The sequence below is a fragment of the Actinia tenebrosa genome, unplaced genomic scaffold (genome assembly GCF_029948245.1).
Source record: "Actinia tenebrosa isolate PJP-AT-01 unplaced genomic scaffold, QUT_ActTen_1.0 PGA_scaffold1__47_contigs__length_23844297, whole genome shotgun sequence".
Taxonomy (NCBI): Eukaryota; Metazoa; Cnidaria; class Anthozoa; order Actiniaria; family Actiniidae; genus Actinia; species Actinia tenebrosa.
The window spans coordinates 13,218,787-13,237,679 of record NW_028292578.1 but is presented as its reverse complement, the minus strand read 5'-3'; the positions used below and the strand labels follow the sequence as shown (position 1 = coordinate 13,237,679).

Here is an 18,893-nt window from a genome sequence, read left to right as displayed (position 1 = left end):
CTGTCATTCGTTGGTTTGCTCATTTCAGTTGGCGGGACTACTGTACTAGTATAACTAGAAGATTGAAATTATACAAGGACATATTTTGCTAATATTCTAAAGGTAATGTAGCTGTGAGTACTTTACATGTCTTGGGTGTATAATTATTGGTTGTTCAGCAAACATATCAATCTATACGTTATTAAGCTTACAGAAAACTGCTGTTCCCAAAATGATCTAGATGCACTTCGATCGAGCATCCATATCTTTCTTCTTTTCCCTAATATCTAGTAATAAGAAGTCAGGAGCGATTTTTTAATACTTAATACTGGGGGCTTGGGACTTTATTTTATTTTCCTACGACACGAAACCGTACTAGTATTGTTTTAGCTGGTAATCCTCTTGTGCATATTGGTAAATGAAATGCAAGATGAGTTTAAAGATGGTAAAGTTACACTATGTTTTGAAATGGAGTGACTTCCTTACGACTTTAAAAGCTTTAAAATCTTGCTTTCACAATCTTATGAGCTGTTCAAGCATATCACTTGTATAAGAAGTCCTACCGTATCAGCTCAGCCGTCGTCTTTCTGAGTTTTATTCCTGTATAATTCGTTTCAAACAATAGTCATATTATCAAAGGTTGGGTGTGGTAACATTCATTGATTGTTAGAATGCCTCTTTTGTTTCATTTTCTATTTGATATTTCTGTATTTAAAATGATAAAAACACAATCACATCGTATAAAGAAATGTTTGGATACCAGCAAAAGGAATAGGATGTTGATCAGAGAAGCATTATAATTAGATTTAATATTATGGTACAGTTTATTTGAATATATAGATTATACTATTATAGTACAGTTTATACATTGCTGCTATTCTTTCAAGACCATGTTCATGGTGGTATTTAACAAAAGACTCCTTAGTAGCATCTATAATTTGTCAGCATCACCAATATGGCTGTCATGCATGTCTTTGTTACATTGTTGACTCTCATGGGAATACTTGCAATCCATTAATATAGATATCCAATGTGAACCCATACACAAGGGTTACTTTTTGTTTAATTTAACACATATCTTATACAAGGTCAAAGTAAATATTGATTTTATTGATATTATAACTATAAGTTTCCCAAAAGAGAAAGACTTGGGCATATAATTATGGTTGCTGGGAAACCATAGCTCTGGTTATAACTAGTACATGCTTTTTCCTCGTTACGAGCAAGTTTTCAATCTGCCCACACTGTGAAGTTTTTAAAGTGCCTTTCTGATATACCTTTTGATTCATGGCATCTTATCTCTTGACCACCAAATAGTTTTTTATATGAAATTAAAACTGACACTTTTTTTAAGCCAAAATATTATTTTACATAAATTGCGTTAAGGTAGCTTTGTTTGAACTTGTAAGAATACTTTTTGATATGAAGTATAAATCAAATCATTCTTTTATGCAGATACTATATGGTTACTAATTAATTTGTTATTTAAAGATTTGCATCATATTTATATTTTGATGTGGTATCAGTTAAATGTTTTCTTTTTTGGTGAATGTCATGAGCATATATGACAGTTTCAACCAATAATTGATCAAGTATGTTACTCAATGTTTAATAACACATGCATGATTGTCTGGTTTATCTGATATTAATAATATGTTTAGATCTGCAGTGTTGATTATGAAATAAGAAATCTTCAAAGATAATTGCTTGTGTAGACACAGATAGATTGGGTGATCAGCCCCATTGGTTCAAACAAGAAAACATCTTTGACGATTAGGCCATATCATGTTGGTGTGAAAGTGAAATATGAAATTATGGTGCTTTTGAGTTCTACTTTTCAATGTAGCACATGTTGGTTAAGAGCACATTTTTTTGATCTAATTGAAACTAAACTTTAAAGCTTCTGAAATCCTAAGGAAATAATGACTTCTTTTGAAAGTCTTTCAGCTTTGAAGGTATAAAATGAATAGTGGAACATATTTTGATTAATGATACTGAAGCCATAGATTCAAATCTTGGTTACAATGTTTCTTTTACTCAGAGCTTTGATGTGTTCTCTTTCATATGTACCACTTCATTGGTCATGTCAATCTACCATATATATATATATATAATATATTCCTAAATAATACTGCAGCTTAGCTTTTTAAATTTGTTTTTATTTGTCAGGAACAACTGCTAAACATGGCTGATTATGTGGGGTTTGCAAACTTACCAAATCAGGTTCATCGTAAATCTGTGAAGAAGGGATTTGAGTTTACTTTGATGGTTGTAGGTAAGCTAAGATAATGTAATGTGTATGCAAATGCTATTTTAGGTATACATTCTAATTAATGCAATAGTTATTAGGTATATAAAGGTGATTATCGAAAATCTCATGCGCTGATTGGTCATGAAACTCACACTATCACACGATAATCACATCCAGCGATAACCCAAAATGGTGGTCAGCGGCTTTGTTGCTGTTACTGGAAAAAACGTTTTTTGAAAGAATCACCTGTGTATTTAAATAATAAAACAATTATTTGCCTCAGCTTCAGTGAATATAGGAGAATATTTACCTCGCCGCTTGAAGACTCATGTAAATATTCTCCGATATTCACTCCACCTTTGGTGAATAATTGCTAATTATAAATAAATAAATATATATATATTAATCAAATGTATAATAATAATATCTAATATTATAAAATAAATTAAATAGTACGCACGCTGTGATTGGTTGATAGCCATGTTTGCATGAGGGTATGTAAACACAGTTGTGACGTCACAACTTTCGTGTTTTCCCGGTACAAGTTCAAAAATTAAAAATTTACACTTTCTTTTGAGGAAAAAAACGCCCCCAAAAAAGTATTTCGAAGACGAAGTTCCAAATTTTGACTTGTGTCAGGGCCACAGGCATAACCCTATGGTCTCATGCAGGTCTTTCTGATCGTAATATCATGACAATCTCTCGTTGGTCACCGCAAAGAGAATTCCCTCAGGAGCTACAACACACGTCCTCCGTCAGGACAGCTGTGGTTGTTCAGCGACGTGCTTTCTCATGATTTAAATGCACCGCCCGATAAAGAATACAAGTATTTCAAGGAAACAGTCAGCAGCTTCAAACTTTTTCCAGCGATAGCTCTTCAGCTCCACAAAATATCTTCTCGAGGCAAGACGAAACAATCAACTTCTCTGCCATGTTTTCTCACTGTCAAATTGAGCAAAACCACGTTTCTTTCAACCGAGAATTCCATTCACAGTGACACTTGTTATCCACTTTTGATCACTTTCGTAAAGATAATCAATTCTGAAATCTTTTATTAAGATTTCTATTCAATCTTTGGACATTTCTTTGTATTTGTTTTAAAGTTTTAGAATGATAAATGTTTAAAATAGCTAGCGATTCTTTCTCGCTTCACATTTACCTCCTTGGCGTTTATTACACAAAATTTGATTGGCTAACGATCGAAGTTCGTGATGTATGGAGAATTTGTATTTTGATATGAGAATCAAATTCAAATAAAGATTTATTTTCTTGCAAGTGGTAATGTTTTCCCTTAGTATTTACTTTATAAAAGCAATAGAAAACTTTTTTCTCTGTGTTTACATAGCCTGATAGCAACACTCGGGGGGTTGGGTGAATTCTCGACAGTTATGCAAACCCTCGACTACGTCTCGGGTTTGTATAACTGTCTCGAATTCTCCCAACCTCCCCTCGTGTTGCTATCAGGCTATGTAAACACGGAAAAAGTTTTCTATTGCTTAAATATAATAAACTTTATTTTCATTGAGAGAGTGACAATGCAACAGTTGACACTGAATATCTACTGTCTGCTTTAGTTGAAAACAGGGAACACCATACATGTAATATTTTCTTTTCATGGTATTGTTTGAAAATCTTCTGGTTTGTTTTCATTTAATAGGAGAGTCTGGCCTTGGCAAGTCCACCTTGATTGACAGCTTGTTTTTAACTGATTTGTATTCAGACAGAATTTTACCCAAAGCTGAAGGTATGAATGATCAAATTCCAACATTCAGGAGCAATTTAAAATTTTGTAAAATAGTCACAGAACTTTAATAAAACGTTACTTAGCATACTCATACACAAAAAATAACGATATCATTGTGATAAAACACAGAGAGAATCAAGAAAACTGTGAAGATCGAGACATCAACTGTAGAAATAGAAGAAAGAGGAGTAAAGCTAAGATTAACTGTGGTAGACACCCCTGGATATGGTGATGGGATGGACAATAAGGACTGGTAAATTATTTATGCAATTCCTTAAATTTATTTTATTTTTCTAATTCACTTTTGAATCCATTCATCAATATTTTTCATCTAGTTATCCATTTACATTGTCTGTCCATTCATTGTTGCAAATGCACATCTCTTCCTTCTTTCCTGCATCCTTAGAACAAACAGTCAAATTACTGAAGTTATATTATGGCAAATAATGTGATATTTTGAATTTTTCTTTATCTAGTTTTAAACCAATCTCAGATTACATCAACCTGCAGTTTGAAAACTACCTTCATGATGAATCTGGTCTTAATCGGCGACACATTGTTGATACTCGCGTTCATTGTTGTTTTTACTTCATATCACCAACAGGACATGGGTATGTGTGAACAACTTTTGATACATCCCTCCCTGTTCATTAATACATCTCTCCCTGGTCATTGATACATCCCTCCCTGGTCATTGATACATCCCTCCCTGTTTATTGATACATCCCTCCCTGTTTATTGATACATGACCCTCCCTGTTCATTGATACATCCCTCCCTGGTCATTGATACATCCCTCCCTGGTCATTGATACATCCTTCCCTGGTCATTGATACATCCCTCCCTGGTCATTGATACATGACCCTCCCTGTTTATTGATACATGACCCTCCCTGGTCATTGATACATCTCTCCCTGGTCATTGATACATCCCTCCCTGGTCATTGATACATCCCTCCCTGGTCATTGATACATCTCTCCCTGGTCATTGATACATCTCTCCCTGTTCATTGATACATCTCTCCCTGTTCATTGATACATCCCTCCCTGTTCATTGATACATCCCTCCCTGTTCATTGATACATCCCTCCCTGTTCATTGATACATCCCTCCCTGTTCATTGATACATCCCTCCCTGGTCATTGATACATGACCCTCCCTGTTCATTGATACATCTCTCCCTGGTCATTGATACATCCCTCCCTGGTCATTGATACATGACCCTCCCTGGTCATTGATACATCCCTCCCTGGTCATTGATACATGACCCTCCCTGTTCATTGATACATCTCTCCCTGGTCATTGATACATGACCCTCCCTGTTCATTGATACATCCCTCCCTGGTCATTGATACATCTCTCCCTGGTCATTGATACATGACCCTCCCTGGTCATTGATACATCTCTCCCTGGTCATTGATACATCTCTCCCTGTTCATTGATACATCTCTCCCTGTTCATTGATACATCTGTCCCTGGTCATTGATACATCCCTCCCTGGTCATTGATACATCTCTCCCTGGTCATTGATACATGACCCTCCCTGGTCATTGATACATCTCTCCCTGGTCATTGATACATGACCCTCCCTGGTCATTGATACATCTCTCCCTGGTCATTGATACATCCCTCCCTGGTCATTGATACATCTCTCCCTGGTCATTGATACATCCCTCCCTGGTCATTGATACATCTCTCCCTGGTCATTGATACATCCCTCCCTGGTCATTGATACATCTCTCCCTGGTCATTGATACATCTCTCCCTGGTCATTGATACATCCCTCCCTGGTCATTGATACATGACCCTCCCTGTTCATTGATACATCCCTCCCTGTTCATTGATACATCCCTCCCTGGTCATTGATACATCCTACCCTGGTCATTGATACATCCCTCCCTGGTCATTGATACATCCCTCCCTGGTCATTGATACATCCTTCCCTGGTCATTGATACATCCTTCCCTGGTCATTGATACATCTCTCCCTGGTCATTATGTGAATTCTTAATCACTGTTCTGTTTTCTAGTCTCAAACCATTAGATATTCAGTTCATGAAAGAGTTGCATGAAAAGGTTAATATAGTACCAGTGATTGGAAAAGCTGACACATTAACACCATCAGAGCTATCAGCCATGAAAACTAGGGTAAGCACCTGTGTTTTTATGTGCGTTTTAAGATATTTTTTCCTGTCATGTAATACTTCAGAATCTTTTCAAATAATACTATTCAAATTATGTAGAATTGTACCTTGTTAAAAGGCTGGAATAATGTTTGTGCTTCTGAATGCTATTTTGTAGATCCGAAATGAAATAGATGATTATGGAATAAAGACATATATACTTCCAGACTGTGAAAGTGATGAAGAGGAGGATTTTATTGAGCAGACCAAACAGTTGAAGGTCAATTCTGTTGCATCTCAATATTATTATAATAATGATATTAACTTGTTTTTATGGTGGTCGCTAGATGTTTATTGAACATTGATGGTTTACACGTGACTGGTATTTATCTGTCATTTATGTTATTGATTGAAATTAAATGTTGAATGACTTTCAGTTGATCACTTACCAGAGCGGGAGATTGCTTCTCTGACTAGTGTAATGTTTAAATCAGAATTTATTGAGAGTGCCCTTACTGTTAGCTAGTTGTTATCGTCCGTGTACCTATGAATTTCTTCTTGTTAACCACAGGCTTCTATGCCATTTGCTGTTGTTGGAAGCAATACTTTAATTGATGTTTGTGGGAAAAAAGCAAGAGGTCGACTTTACCCCTGGGGGGTAGTAGAAGGTAAGTAGTTGTCAATACATAAGCAGCATTTACAGACCTATTGACTTAAGAAAAATACATGTTTTTTCCTTTTATCAGTTGAAAACCCTGCTCATTGTGATTTCTCCAAACTTCGAACAATGTTAATGTAAGTATGACCGCTATAGTTTAATAAAAGTAAATTTCATGGCAAACATCTTATTCTTTTTGTTGTAACATGTTTTGTTTGCTTAGTACTCACATGCAGGACTTGAAGGAGGTTACACAGGATGTACACTATGAAAACTTTAGAGCAGCTGCTTTAGGAGAAACAACACCAGCCACACCACGTACTAGTAAAAGGTATGCGATCAGCCCTGCGACATCTTATCATTGATGTACCTTAGAACAGGGCACATCATAGTAGCAGTTGCTAATGTTCTAATTTATTTCTCAGCCTTAACAGAGTAAAAGAACAAGCTGCTAAAGAAGTGATGGAGAAAGAACGTGCTTTAAAAGAGAAAGAGGAAGAGGTGAGTGAACGTCTATAGTAATACCTTAACCCCATCTGTTAATCTGGTAAGAGGATCAAGGGGCTACTAAGGCTACTCTATGACAATCATAATCATGATCATTTTGTTCATTTATCAGCTTCGTCGCATGCAAGATATGATTGCCAAGATGCAAGCACAGATGAAGGCTAAAAGTTAGCATATTTTTGATGTCTAATGGCTCATCTTGATGAATCAGGCCATCTTCCTGATTGATCATTGTCTAAATTTTATGGTCTCCAAGGCAACAATCAATAGACAGTTTTACAAGCAGGACACACAGGCATGGTATGCACATCTCCATGGTAACAATCCATAGATAGTTTTACAGGCAGGACATGCGCATCACCATGGCAACAATCAATAGATAGTTTTACAGCCAGGAGACGCGCATTGCTATAAAAAAAGTTCCATTAGTAATTAAGGCCCTGGGTCTGCGCTTTATTATGTCATTACACGTCTCTCTCTCTATAAAACATTTCCCAGCTTCGTTTGTATCAAAGGTTTACTTTTACACCCGTTCTTAAACCCGATAGTGAACGAAAACGCAATTCATTAACACTAACCCTTACCTCTCTGTACTTGTCGCCAGTGTGATCATTGCCAACGATAATTGCATCCGTCTATAAGCGAATTGATACTGATAAACCGCTTCTGCATAGGGTTGTGACTAGATTTAGAAGTGAGTTATATATATTTAGTCTATTCCAACAATATTAATTATTATTATTATTGTTATCATTTGAATATGTTGAATAAATTGTTTGTATTGAAATGATAGTGCGTGGGGTGGAGAATGTTTATGAACTCTTTACCATATCATTTTTCTTTTTATTCGTTATATTTCGGATTTATATTATTGACGTTCTACATTATCCATCAGTTAACAGACAGCCGACCTCAACTGACAAGTATGCCAACCCACCTGACAAATTTAACAACTTTATTCATCAATGCAACAAACAAGATGCAAAAAATACTTACAAAACAAATTTTATCTTAAAATTAAAAATATTTTCTTTAGTTTACACTAGTCGTCCTGCAACAGAATTTACAAATCAACTATAATATTCTCATTTTACTAAATAGAAATGCTAGAAACTTAAATAACCAACGTTCATCAGCACTGAGTGTCAGTTGGTAGCATTATTAAAGCCAGTTATGATAATAACGAGATTTATGCGCGTTAGTGTCCTACGCTGCGCGGTACCCCATCAGCCATCTTCAACACTGACGGCCGTTAGTGAACATTATAAGACTTTTTGTCAGAACGTGTAACACGATTTCTGAAATCACATCTCTCCTAGGTCGCTGGCCAATCTTACAAAATTAAATCGACCTTCTCCAAATTCAGTAACTTTCCCTCCCTCCCACCCTCCCACCCCTAAAACAAGTCTTAGCGACTATATTTGCAATGTCCCTCACTTTTCCCGCCCTAACTTTTAATGAAACTCAATCAATAGTACATGTTTAAAGGAATTCACGATTGATTGCAATGATATCGGGGCTTCCATCATAACATGTGGTCCTGTGATGGTAAAATAACCCACAGCTGCTGCATATAGCTCGTGCAGCATGTCAAAGTAACGTCATGTTTAGAGACCATTGACGGTCTACTCTAAATCTAGCAACGAAATGAAAATACTTTTAAATAAACTTTAAACCGTTCTAAGGCAACAGAAGTATAAATACATAAATACAAAAGCATAAGATAAACGAGGTATTTTAGACTGCGAGTGTAAAGACGTGATTGATGGTTGAAGAGGGCTATGAGGACTGCTATGTTAATTATCTATTATTCGTTACCTGATGCGATGCTTATCACGTTAAGGGTTTAACTCCTTTTATCTACTTGATAGTTCATGGTCAAAGTAAAAGTTGATACCACATGATCAAAGGATGTCGGTAGTATCATTGATATAATGGCCTACTCCTCGTCGTGCTTTGAGCTTCCCATCTTCCCAGCTATTTTCATCTCTTCAATATCTTCCCGTGCAATGATATCTTTAGTTCCATTTGATATACCGTCATTCTGATGTGGTTTCCCTTCCACTTGTAAATTATCATTCTCGTCAAGTTGTTGGGCGTTCATAATGCAGCGAAATGGCGTCTCCATTGAGGCACTTGAACCCTGAAATAAAAAAATTGACAATTTGCTGTTACTGAGATGATGCGTACATTCCTTTTTAGCGATTAACACTTACAATGGTAGATGGAAATTTGGAATAAACCAGTCCAGATTCTTGCGCCGTTCCACATGAACCAGTCATAGCCTCATCACCAGTACGAGACTCAGTGGACAAATCGCGAATAACAGGAATAGTATTTTCAATAGTGGTAGTGTTTTTCTTAACTCTAATGGTTTTCTTTGGCACGTTTCTTTTCTCTATACTTCCGATCAGTGCATTAACAAGTGAGAATGTCCTAGGGGACTCTAGCTGGTCAGCGTCATCACAGGCACCATTGGAAGCGTCTGCCAGGCATTCCTTTTCAATGTCGAAGAATTTTGATCGTTCTTCGGGTTCTTTATTTGAGTATTCCACCGAGGAAAAGCTTTTCGTGTGTAGCTCATCAGGCAAGATGCTGGCGCCGTCTGTTTCAGTTGGTGTAAAAATCTTCCCACGTAGGGTGGGGTTGATAGACGATTGTTCCACATTCAAACTTTTTAACCTCTGCATAATTCCAACATTAGCTCTACCTTCAGCATCACCTGATTCCAACAAGTCTTTACTGGGGCTAGGACTAACCGATAAACTGCTTCTGATGGAGTGCGGGCTCTTTAATCCTGATATATCATCTGAATCATAATCAGGAAAGTCATAGTCAGATGTGGTGGTACTCAAAGTCTCGCCGGTTCCTCCTAAGAACGAGTCTATAGTCTTGACAGTATCAGGTGTACTTCCACCACTGTTGCTAGGGTACGCCTGTCTGAAATCTTTATTAAAGTCTAGGTTTAGTCCGGATTGATTTTCTGTCAGATGTATATCATCTTCATTGTACACTAAGCTGGCTTGTTCTTCTGCGGTGTAGCTATAATTATCAAAAGGAGTAGGTAGATCGTCATAAAACTCGCGTCCATTTTGGGTAGCCATACGCTCTTCTCTCGCCATACTGCGCGGCTTTGTTGGGACACGTTGTCCGTGCTGCTTAGCTGTGCCTTGCTTGCCAGGGATCTTGATAGGAACCCTAGATTGCTTTGTAGGACTTCTTGCCCCGGCTGCAGACGACTGCGTTTTTGAAGGGGATTTTGTCGCATCTGAAATATGAGGATGAATTAAAACTTTTGGTTAAAGTTGCATGGTTCACGCACGGCACAAAGCTGTAATCCATGCAGTATATCCCAGTGTACCATGTATATCCCAGTGTACCATGTATATCCCAGTGTACCATGTATATCCCAGTGTACCATGTATATCCCAGTGTACCATGTATATCCCACTGTACCGTGTATATCCCAGTGTACCATGTATATCCCAGTGTACCATGTATATCCCAGTGTACCGTGTATATCCCAGTGTACCGTGTATATCCCAGTGTACCGTGTATATCCCAGTGTACCATGTATATCCCAGTGTACCATGTATATCCCACTGTACCGTGTATATCCCAGTGTACCGTGTATATCCCACTGTACCGTGTACATCTGATTATCCTTACCTTTGTATTTTCCCATTAGATGTTCTTTGTTGAGCGCTTGTGACGATAAATCATTTTTTGAATCAAAAGACGCACTTCTTTTCATCCTGTATGATGTGGAAGATGAGGAAGACAAATTACTGATTGCCCGTATCATTGGTCCTGGACTACTAACTGTTGCGGTCTTCTGCATTTCTCGTGAATGACTGGACACCTGCCTGCGAGATACACGCGGGCTACTTAAGGGACTATAGGTAGATCCCCTTGGAGTACTTGATGATCTACGTTGGATACGAGGGCTGTGGTTCACAGGACTCTGTTGATTTGGTGGCGATCGTCTTCTTGGGCTGTTGCATGAAGTGGTGTTGGTCATCTTACGAGTTGCTTGTGATGTGGATGTCTTACGTTGACTGGCAGCATTGGCCGACCGTTCGGCAGCACCCGAGGAAGACCGTGCTCGTGCAGATGTAGGACGAGATTTATTGCTTCTAGTATCGTTGTCTAATGGACCAGTAAGTTTGTACTTGTTTAAGTCTTGCATGCTTCTGCTACGACTATGCATTCTGGCTTGGGAATTATCACGATAGTTGGTACGTGTTGTACTCTGCTGTCTTTGCTTTACTGCTGCACCACTCGAATCTTTTCTTGGAGAAACTGCTACACTCTTCCTTCTCTGACCAGGAATTCCTTGTGCAGGTTTAGCAGGAGACTCATTTGCTGGGGTCGCACTTGAACGCCGTGCAGAAGAAGGCCTGTGTTTAGTCGGGATCGGAATATTTGTAACCATCCCTGAAGAGTCAGAACCTCTTCCCTTTAGGTCCTGCATACTTATGCTCTTGTTGGAAAGTCTACCCTGTGCTTCTATTGTACGTGGTGGTGTACTACGTTGGCATGGTGATTTATGACGTGTATGAGATCCTCTTGTAGGGGATAAACACCTGTCGTACGTTGGACTAGATCTTCCTCCAGATAACGTGCGTTGGCGAGGAGAATGTCCGCACTTAGTGACTGCTGCCTGTAAAATCAATAACAAGTATAGTTATAGACTTGAATATAGAGTTTCGCGTGCTGTGATTGGTGGAGCGACCAGTGATTCCCAAAACGATCACCATTGCTCGAGTGGTGATTTATGAGGTTTCCCAAAGTTTGCCAGCAGAGCTGAAGCAAAAAAAAAAAAAAAAAAAAAAAAAAAGAAAAATTATTTCGTCCCTCCCTCCAAGCCCCCTGCCCCCTCCCCAGGGACTTTGACTCGTAACCAATCTTCCTCGACCAATCGACACGGACAGACAGACAGACGGACAGTGATCAAGGGAAATAGAGGGACTTGGCTCGCAGTCTAGCCTTTTTTTTTTCTTAAAAAAAAAACTAGAAATTCAAGACTATAAAAAGCAACAAGTTGTATCTCCATATAAAAAAATTAAATTCCTTTCAGATTCGATTATACCGAATGGATCGATGGCCCAGCTACGGAGACACTCAAATGGCTTCCTTCATCGTAGTTATTCGAACAGGAAGCCATTTGAGAGCCGCAAGAAGTGACTTCTTTCTCTCTTACTCCGACGAAGGACTAGCGTCCGAAACGTCAGTAAGTTTTTTCATCTTTTCACGGTGTATAATTTACCTTTTCATCATTACTGTTTCATTAGAAACACCGACGCAGCTCACACTAGTTTTTAGCTAGTTATATCTTTTTAATGAAATTATAGAATAACTATTTAAAATAAGAATATATCAAATTTAGACACGAAAAGCACCATTGACATTTTCCCTAAATTTCTTTAAACACCTAGAAATTTAATTAAAGGGATTGAAATTTTCAATTAATAATAATAAAAAAAACCACATACACATTTTATAAAAAAAGAAAAAGGGAACGTCCCCGGGTGGGCTTCAACCACCAACCTTTCGGTTAACAGCCGAACGCGCTAACCGATTGCGCCACGGAGACATTTGGATAAGCACATAGTGTCAATAATTGATCTTATTGATCCTATCGTCTCCAACTGGTCAATTTATCAACGGGCTCTCATAACTGTTAAAATTATTTCGAGTTAAGAAATAAAAAAATTAAAAATTAAATTTTTTAATGATAGAACTAACCAGTTATTTATTATATTTCGCATTGTTTGATTTTTTAAAATTTGAAACTATGAATGCATGGTAGACATTTCTTGTAAAATGGGTAAATGACCTTAACATATATGCTATTTCATGGAAATTATTTTTATTTCATACTTTATAATCATACTTTATACTTTATAATCTCTGGGAACATAAAGAAGAGAGGCGACTGGGGACTGCGGAGAGTTTCTTTTCCCCACCCCACCCCACCCCAAGTGGATTGCTGCTTACCTGTCGGGGTGGTGTTGAACTGACACTCATTTGGGAGTATGCAGTACTAGTGGAGTCATAACTTTCTGTGCTGGACACACTGGCTGTGCTCATAGAACTGGGTGAGCGAACGAGTAGCTCATGTGTCTGCTGTTGGTGTGCTGATGAAGGACGGCTTGGTCTCGAAGTTTTTCTGTGAGCTGGAAAAATATGGTATGAAAATACAAGAAATGTCTTTTAACTCTCAAGAGAGTTTAATAGAGTGTTGCTTTTTGCTTCTCGAGTGTTCTGCATATCTCCATTCCTTTTATCAAATACAAATTTTGAATACACGCGCGGGTGGCAAGAGCTCACCAGAAAAGGATCATGTTATAGCATAAAAATCTTTATATAACATGACCTGACTGCCTTACCTATGATTCTACATGGATCGTGCTTCTCAAAATATCGATCTAGAGTGTCCCATCCACCTCCGACACGAACCATCACGTGTTTACGCATCACCTACCAACAAAGAAGGAAAAGCCATGCATACTATATATGAGAGCTAATGAAAGAAGACGTCGTTTTGTTTTCATCTCGTCATCATCATCAAAACAGTTAGAAATAATGGCAAATGATAGTTGCTGTTCATGTTGTCGAGATGAAAACGAAACGTGTCGTCTTCTTTCGTTTATATGTATATATATATGTACTTAAGTATCCATGGTAATTAAATGTGCATGATGGGTTACCAAGGTAACCACGGTTGACTTACCCTGACGAAAATGAGGTTCTTACTCTCACCCATCCTGTATTTTCCTTCAGAGATCCTTTGAACTGGGTACCTTGTCGTACATTGACATTTCTTCTGAACTTCAAAAACCTGGCAACAGAGGAATATGATAATGAATGAACGTTTATAATATAATACAACAAAACTAGTGTTATAACGGCATGCCATAAGATTTAGACTGATCGCATAAAGAGAAAACAATAGCGTTATCTGGTATGTGCCATAAGATTTAGACTGATCGCATAAAGAGAAAACTATAGCGTTATCTAGTATGTGCCATAAGATTTAGACTGATTGCATAAAGAGAGAGAACTGGACAGACTTATGGAATCAGTCTACCATAAGATCCAGTCATTACGTATTATTACATTTTCTATTTTAACACTGACTACAAAATGATATTATATAAGAGATTATATCGAAGAGGAAGTTGGTCGACTTCCATTCGGCCAGTCGACGATCATGACGCACCGATGATGGTTGGGTAGATAGCCTTGTGACCCCATTTACACGAACGCCCTATATTGGCTTTCTTTACACAATTGATATTGGAGAGCTGAGGCATCTTTTATTATCATGATGGAATGAATCACCGAATGGGCTACATTAGCTTTATCATATAAGTAAAATGTCCAATCAGCAAGGTGAACACAAGTGAATGAAACATTTTACTATTTACTACAGTTCTGTTAGCATAAAGATAGTTGTTTTGGTGTTGTGTCCCCAATTAGTCTTTGAGACTAAATACAATGACACATTAATAAAGGTTGATTGATTGATTGATTGATTGTTGAACATTCCGAGCCAGCCACTAGTTGTTGAAGAAACCAGCTGCTGGCAGCTTGTTCATCTATTCTTGAATAACTGTTCAGTGTCAGTGAGTCATACTAAAGTGAAGACAGACTGTCATTTCATTCTTGTTGATTTAATAAACTGCTATATTGTAATATATTGAGACGTTAGTCAAATTCCACATGAATCAGTTTAACTATGAAATATATGCCAACGTTCCTTTCCCATTGTTTTCCCATTTTATATCAATGAAGCCAAGTTATTCCTCAATAAGTCAGCCATTTTTGATAGCTATTCCTTGAAGTAAGAAAAACTGAATAGCTAAAAAAGTGTTTTGTCCAAATATGATGAATGCAAGAAAAAGTAATATCCGTTCACGTCATTGGCTACTATAAACAGTAATCTTGAATCACTCAATGTTGTCCTTTATGGTCCGTCATTAATGAATGCACGTGCAGCTAATTTAATTAAAGCTTGTTTATAATCAGGTTTTAAAATATGATGTAGAAAATCGGTATGTACATTACCCACAACATTTATGATCATGAAACAAAACAAAAATTGTAATCTTTATTTCGGTCTAAAAAAAAGTCAGATTCCTCAACGCAAAAAGCTAAGAACGCCGAGCACTCGAAGGTTTGAAATGTATGCTGTGATTTACATCTGGCTGATCTAATATGCGATTTCATCTAAGTGGGTGACATTTTTACGAGTTCAAATATAATAAATATGTTTTGATTTCTCTAAAGCTTTAAGGTCTTGTTTATAAAATATTAGACATGCAATGAAGCATTTAATGAAAAGAACGAATGGGATGCAAGATCGAATGAACAGTGAACGGTAACTAAGATTACAAGCTGTCGTTTCTAATCTGATCGACTGACCTAGGTTCGAATTCCGACAAATTTTCAACGATTAAATTACAAGAAACCATGTTGTGCATGTGTGTAAAATACAGAACGCCAGAGCTCCGAATAGAATGCGTGCAAGTTTTGATCGAGTGAACAGACATGACCATAAACTTCATCCACCCACGTGTGTCAATCCATAGGTTATTTAATTCCATTATAACGTCGAGATCAGTTGATTTGTGTTTATCGGTAAAAGAAAAGCGTTTCCGCTACAAAGTAGAAACTATAACCTTTGGCCGTTTTCTTCTTCTTTTGATGTCAGAAAAGTAAATGCATGTACATCTTTATTGTAGTGTAATTTACAACTAAAGGGGTTTTCACTTACCAAATCGTCTAGGCTGTGAGACTTGTGTTTTTTCTTCAATGCTGTCACTTTTTCTATTTTAATCGATGGAGTTGGCTCGGATTCGTTTTCTAGCTCTTTATCAATCTCATTCTCTAGTCTCACTAATTCTGGAGGATCTACGCCAAATTTAAATACCTTTCTTGCTACTTCCAGGAGAGTCAATAAAACAGCTTTCTCGTTTTTATTTGAAACTAGATCCTCGGTCTCAAACATGATTACATCGGGGACACCGAGCTCTCGACACCAGCGAATAAAATTACACACATTATCTCTAGCAATAAAAGATCCTTGGGAAGCTTCTCTTTCCTTGAATGTTAGACCACACGGAGGAAAGATACCCTGCCGTACACAACCTGAGTTATTAATGAAGAATTTATCTCCTGTATTTTGAATGAAGTTAGCAAGTCTGCACAGAACAACTCCGGTATCGAGTACGCTTGTGAAGGAATCAACTGTCAATTCGATGCTTAGTAATCGACTAATCCAAGATGCTAGGTCTTCCTTCAATGCTAACAGCCATTTGTCCAATATCTCGGTTTTCTCGGTGACTATTTCTTGGTCAACCGTTTGCTCACCATTCCCGGCTTCCGCCATTTTCTCGATCCAGCTGTAGTTCCTAATTTAGAAATAATTTAAGTTCGGATATTCCCAATTGGTTCCCTCTCACTCATACGAATCCATGATTTATAAGTTGGTTCTTAATTCACGGGCGTTTTTCTTCATCCACAAACCTTGTTTATGAAACATTAGTATGTGCGCAATAATACGACGAAAAGAATAACATTAGAATGATCCAAACTGAATATTATCGGCCAAGTCACCTGCGAAGCAAAAATACGCTACGGTATACTGCGGTAGGCCGGACATAAACAATATTTGTTGTATGCGCGGTTTCATTCAACCCTCAGTCGAGATCAAACCATAATTGTCCTTCTGCAATTTGATTCGTGGACTGATCCCTCGTATTAAAATCTGTCAGGGGAGTAGATAACACGGCTTCACTCTGACCGCTAGGACCCGTAAGCTATTGTCGGAATGAAGAAATGAATGGGTTCGGTGAATACGCTGCATATAATTGTTTGATGACAATGCAGCCTACCGCAACAATTGAAAACTGTGGCCTTTCAAAATAATACCCAAGGATGGTGTCTGATTTTGCAGGTTGTTTTCTAATTGGTTCTCATTGTAAGATATTTTGGTTTTGTATTTAAATCCAAGTAACTCAAACAAAATCGTTGAATTACTGATGTGCATAAGTTTATCGTCACGCCCTTATGTTACGAACAATGCTGGCAGGGGTGCGTTAATCTGTTTGTCATACCTTGAGTTGATAATAAAATAAGCAAACACTTAAAGGAAACGGTAGTGATATATCTTCAGACTTTATCGGCAACTTTAATGTTAGCCACATACTTGTCGTAAAAGAGTCCATTTATTTTTAATTGGAAGAATTTTTAAAAGTTTGAAAATTGTTTTGATTCATTATCCAAAAAAAGTCCGATTTTGAAAGTCAGAATCAAAAGGTTTCTTTCGAATAATACGTATTTCTCAGTAAGAATGACTATTATTGCAACATAATTACGTATACTGAGTCATAAGCACTTTACACACAAAACGTGTGTCCAAAAGTTAAAATTAACTGAGTAGAAAGAGGGTTCTGAAGTCATTCCCCTCTATTACCTAACCTTACGGCCTTCTCCCCTATTAACTATGTTTTGACCAAATTCCATAGTCCCAGCCTGTTTTGCTTTTGTTTGTGTTTTTTTATTTGTTTGAGAATCTAACTCCCAGTGCACAAGATCTCATTTTCCCAGCCCTGCCAAAAAAGGCGAACCCAGCTCACATTTTACCCCTTCAGGACCGTCAGTAGAAACTAGAGACTTCTTGTATTAACTGATACTTTTTGATATAGATCCAGTATATATATTGATGTGAATGGAGTGTTTTCTACCCTATCCTTACCCTTCCAAACGGCCTGGAGGTGAGCCAGACTTATCATGATGGGCTAACGGAGGAACGAAGCGACAGGCGAGCAGTTTTATTATTTTCTTACAGTCAAACCAGCTCATGCATTCCTATCAAGGTTCAAAGATTCATTTTATTATTGGAAGTTTGATTTCCTTCTTGCTTTGAAGCTTACATTAATGAAAGGAACTTTCTTTGTTTCAATCCCGGTCTTTGCTTCAAAACATCAAAATGTTCATTTGTGAAAGGAACAAAACTGCACACCAAAATAATAACTTTAAAATGGTACCTACGATTGTCGAAATAATTGCAGCTTTGCATGAATCTGTGAAGAACTAAATATCCGAGCTCAGAATTCAAATTCGCAACGTTCGTTTCCATATATCATGCAGGCTTCAAAGGAGGATGGAAATCAAACTTCGAATACTATGAAATGGATCTTTGAACCATGATGAGGAACATGAGCTGTTTTGACTGTAATCGTGGTTTGAATAGTTATAATCAGCATACAGCGTGGACAAAACATAGTAATCTGTACTCAGTGGTCTTCCTTCCACTCGTATGGCCTAAGGTATCTCCTCTGGGTATGGGCATTATGCCGGTCGCTTGAGGTTGGCGGCGAAACCTAGGATAGGGAGGGGAGGAAGGGCCGCAAAAGACACGTCAAGTACAAAGCGACTGGCGGAGTGCAAAGGAAGCGTTTGTATTTGGAGACGATTTGGAAGCAAAACTTGATATTTTAAAAGCATATAATGACAGCGAACTATGGTCAAAATAATAACAAAACTCAGTTCAGCGGCAATGCTAATTATAATTTCATTCTGCTGCAGCCTTGTTGATCATGACGGAAGGAAGTCTTCAGGATG

The 18,893-nt window shown here is 37.7% G+C and overlaps 2 protein-coding genes and 1 non-coding gene across 4 annotated transcripts; 1 reads left to right on the top strand and 2 right to left on the bottom strand.

The window, feature by feature from the left end:
• On the top strand, window positions 1-8,046 carry LOC116289656 (septin-2). 2 transcript variants are annotated; one of them, XM_031696603.2, is made up of 12 exons: window positions 1-102; window positions 2,149-2,254; window positions 3,888-3,974; window positions 4,104-4,227; window positions 4,451-4,585; window positions 6,002-6,119; window positions 6,273-6,374; window positions 6,666-6,762; window positions 6,841-6,889; window positions 6,976-7,083; window positions 7,178-7,253; window positions 7,372-8,046. In XM_031696603.2, the coding sequence occupies exons 2-12, from the start codon at window positions 2,164-2,166 to the stop codon at window positions 7,429-7,431; spliced, it is 1,047 nt and encodes a 348-aa protein (XP_031552463.2). In that variant the 5' UTR covers window positions 1-102; window positions 2,149-2,163; the 3' UTR covers window positions 7,432-8,046. The 2 variants fall into 2 exon arrangements, with proteins under 2 accessions (XP_031552463.2, XP_031552462.2); XM_031696602.2 differs by lacking the exon at window positions 1-102 and adding an exon at window positions 1,824-1,934.
• Window positions 8,047-8,199: 153 nt separating this feature from the next.
• LOC116289655 (uncharacterized) lies at window positions 8,200-17,093 on the bottom strand. The gene is made up of 7 exons (XM_031696601.1): window positions 16,042-17,093; window positions 13,996-14,103; window positions 13,652-13,742; window positions 13,260-13,438; window positions 10,929-11,922; window positions 9,476-10,527; window positions 8,200-9,402 (listed from the first exon to the last, which is right to left on the bottom strand). The coding sequence occupies exons 1-7, from the start codon at window positions 16,654-16,656 to the stop codon at window positions 9,199-9,201; spliced, it is 3,243 nt and encodes a 1,080-aa protein (XP_031552461.1). The 5' UTR covers window positions 16,657-17,093; the 3' UTR covers window positions 8,200-9,198.
• Window positions 12,782-12,855, bottom strand: Trnan-guu (transfer RNA asparagine (anticodon GUU)). Its single transcript has one exon. It is a non-coding gene; the product is annotated as a tRNA-Asn (tRNA).
• Window positions 17,094-18,893: the final 1,800 nt, after the last annotated feature.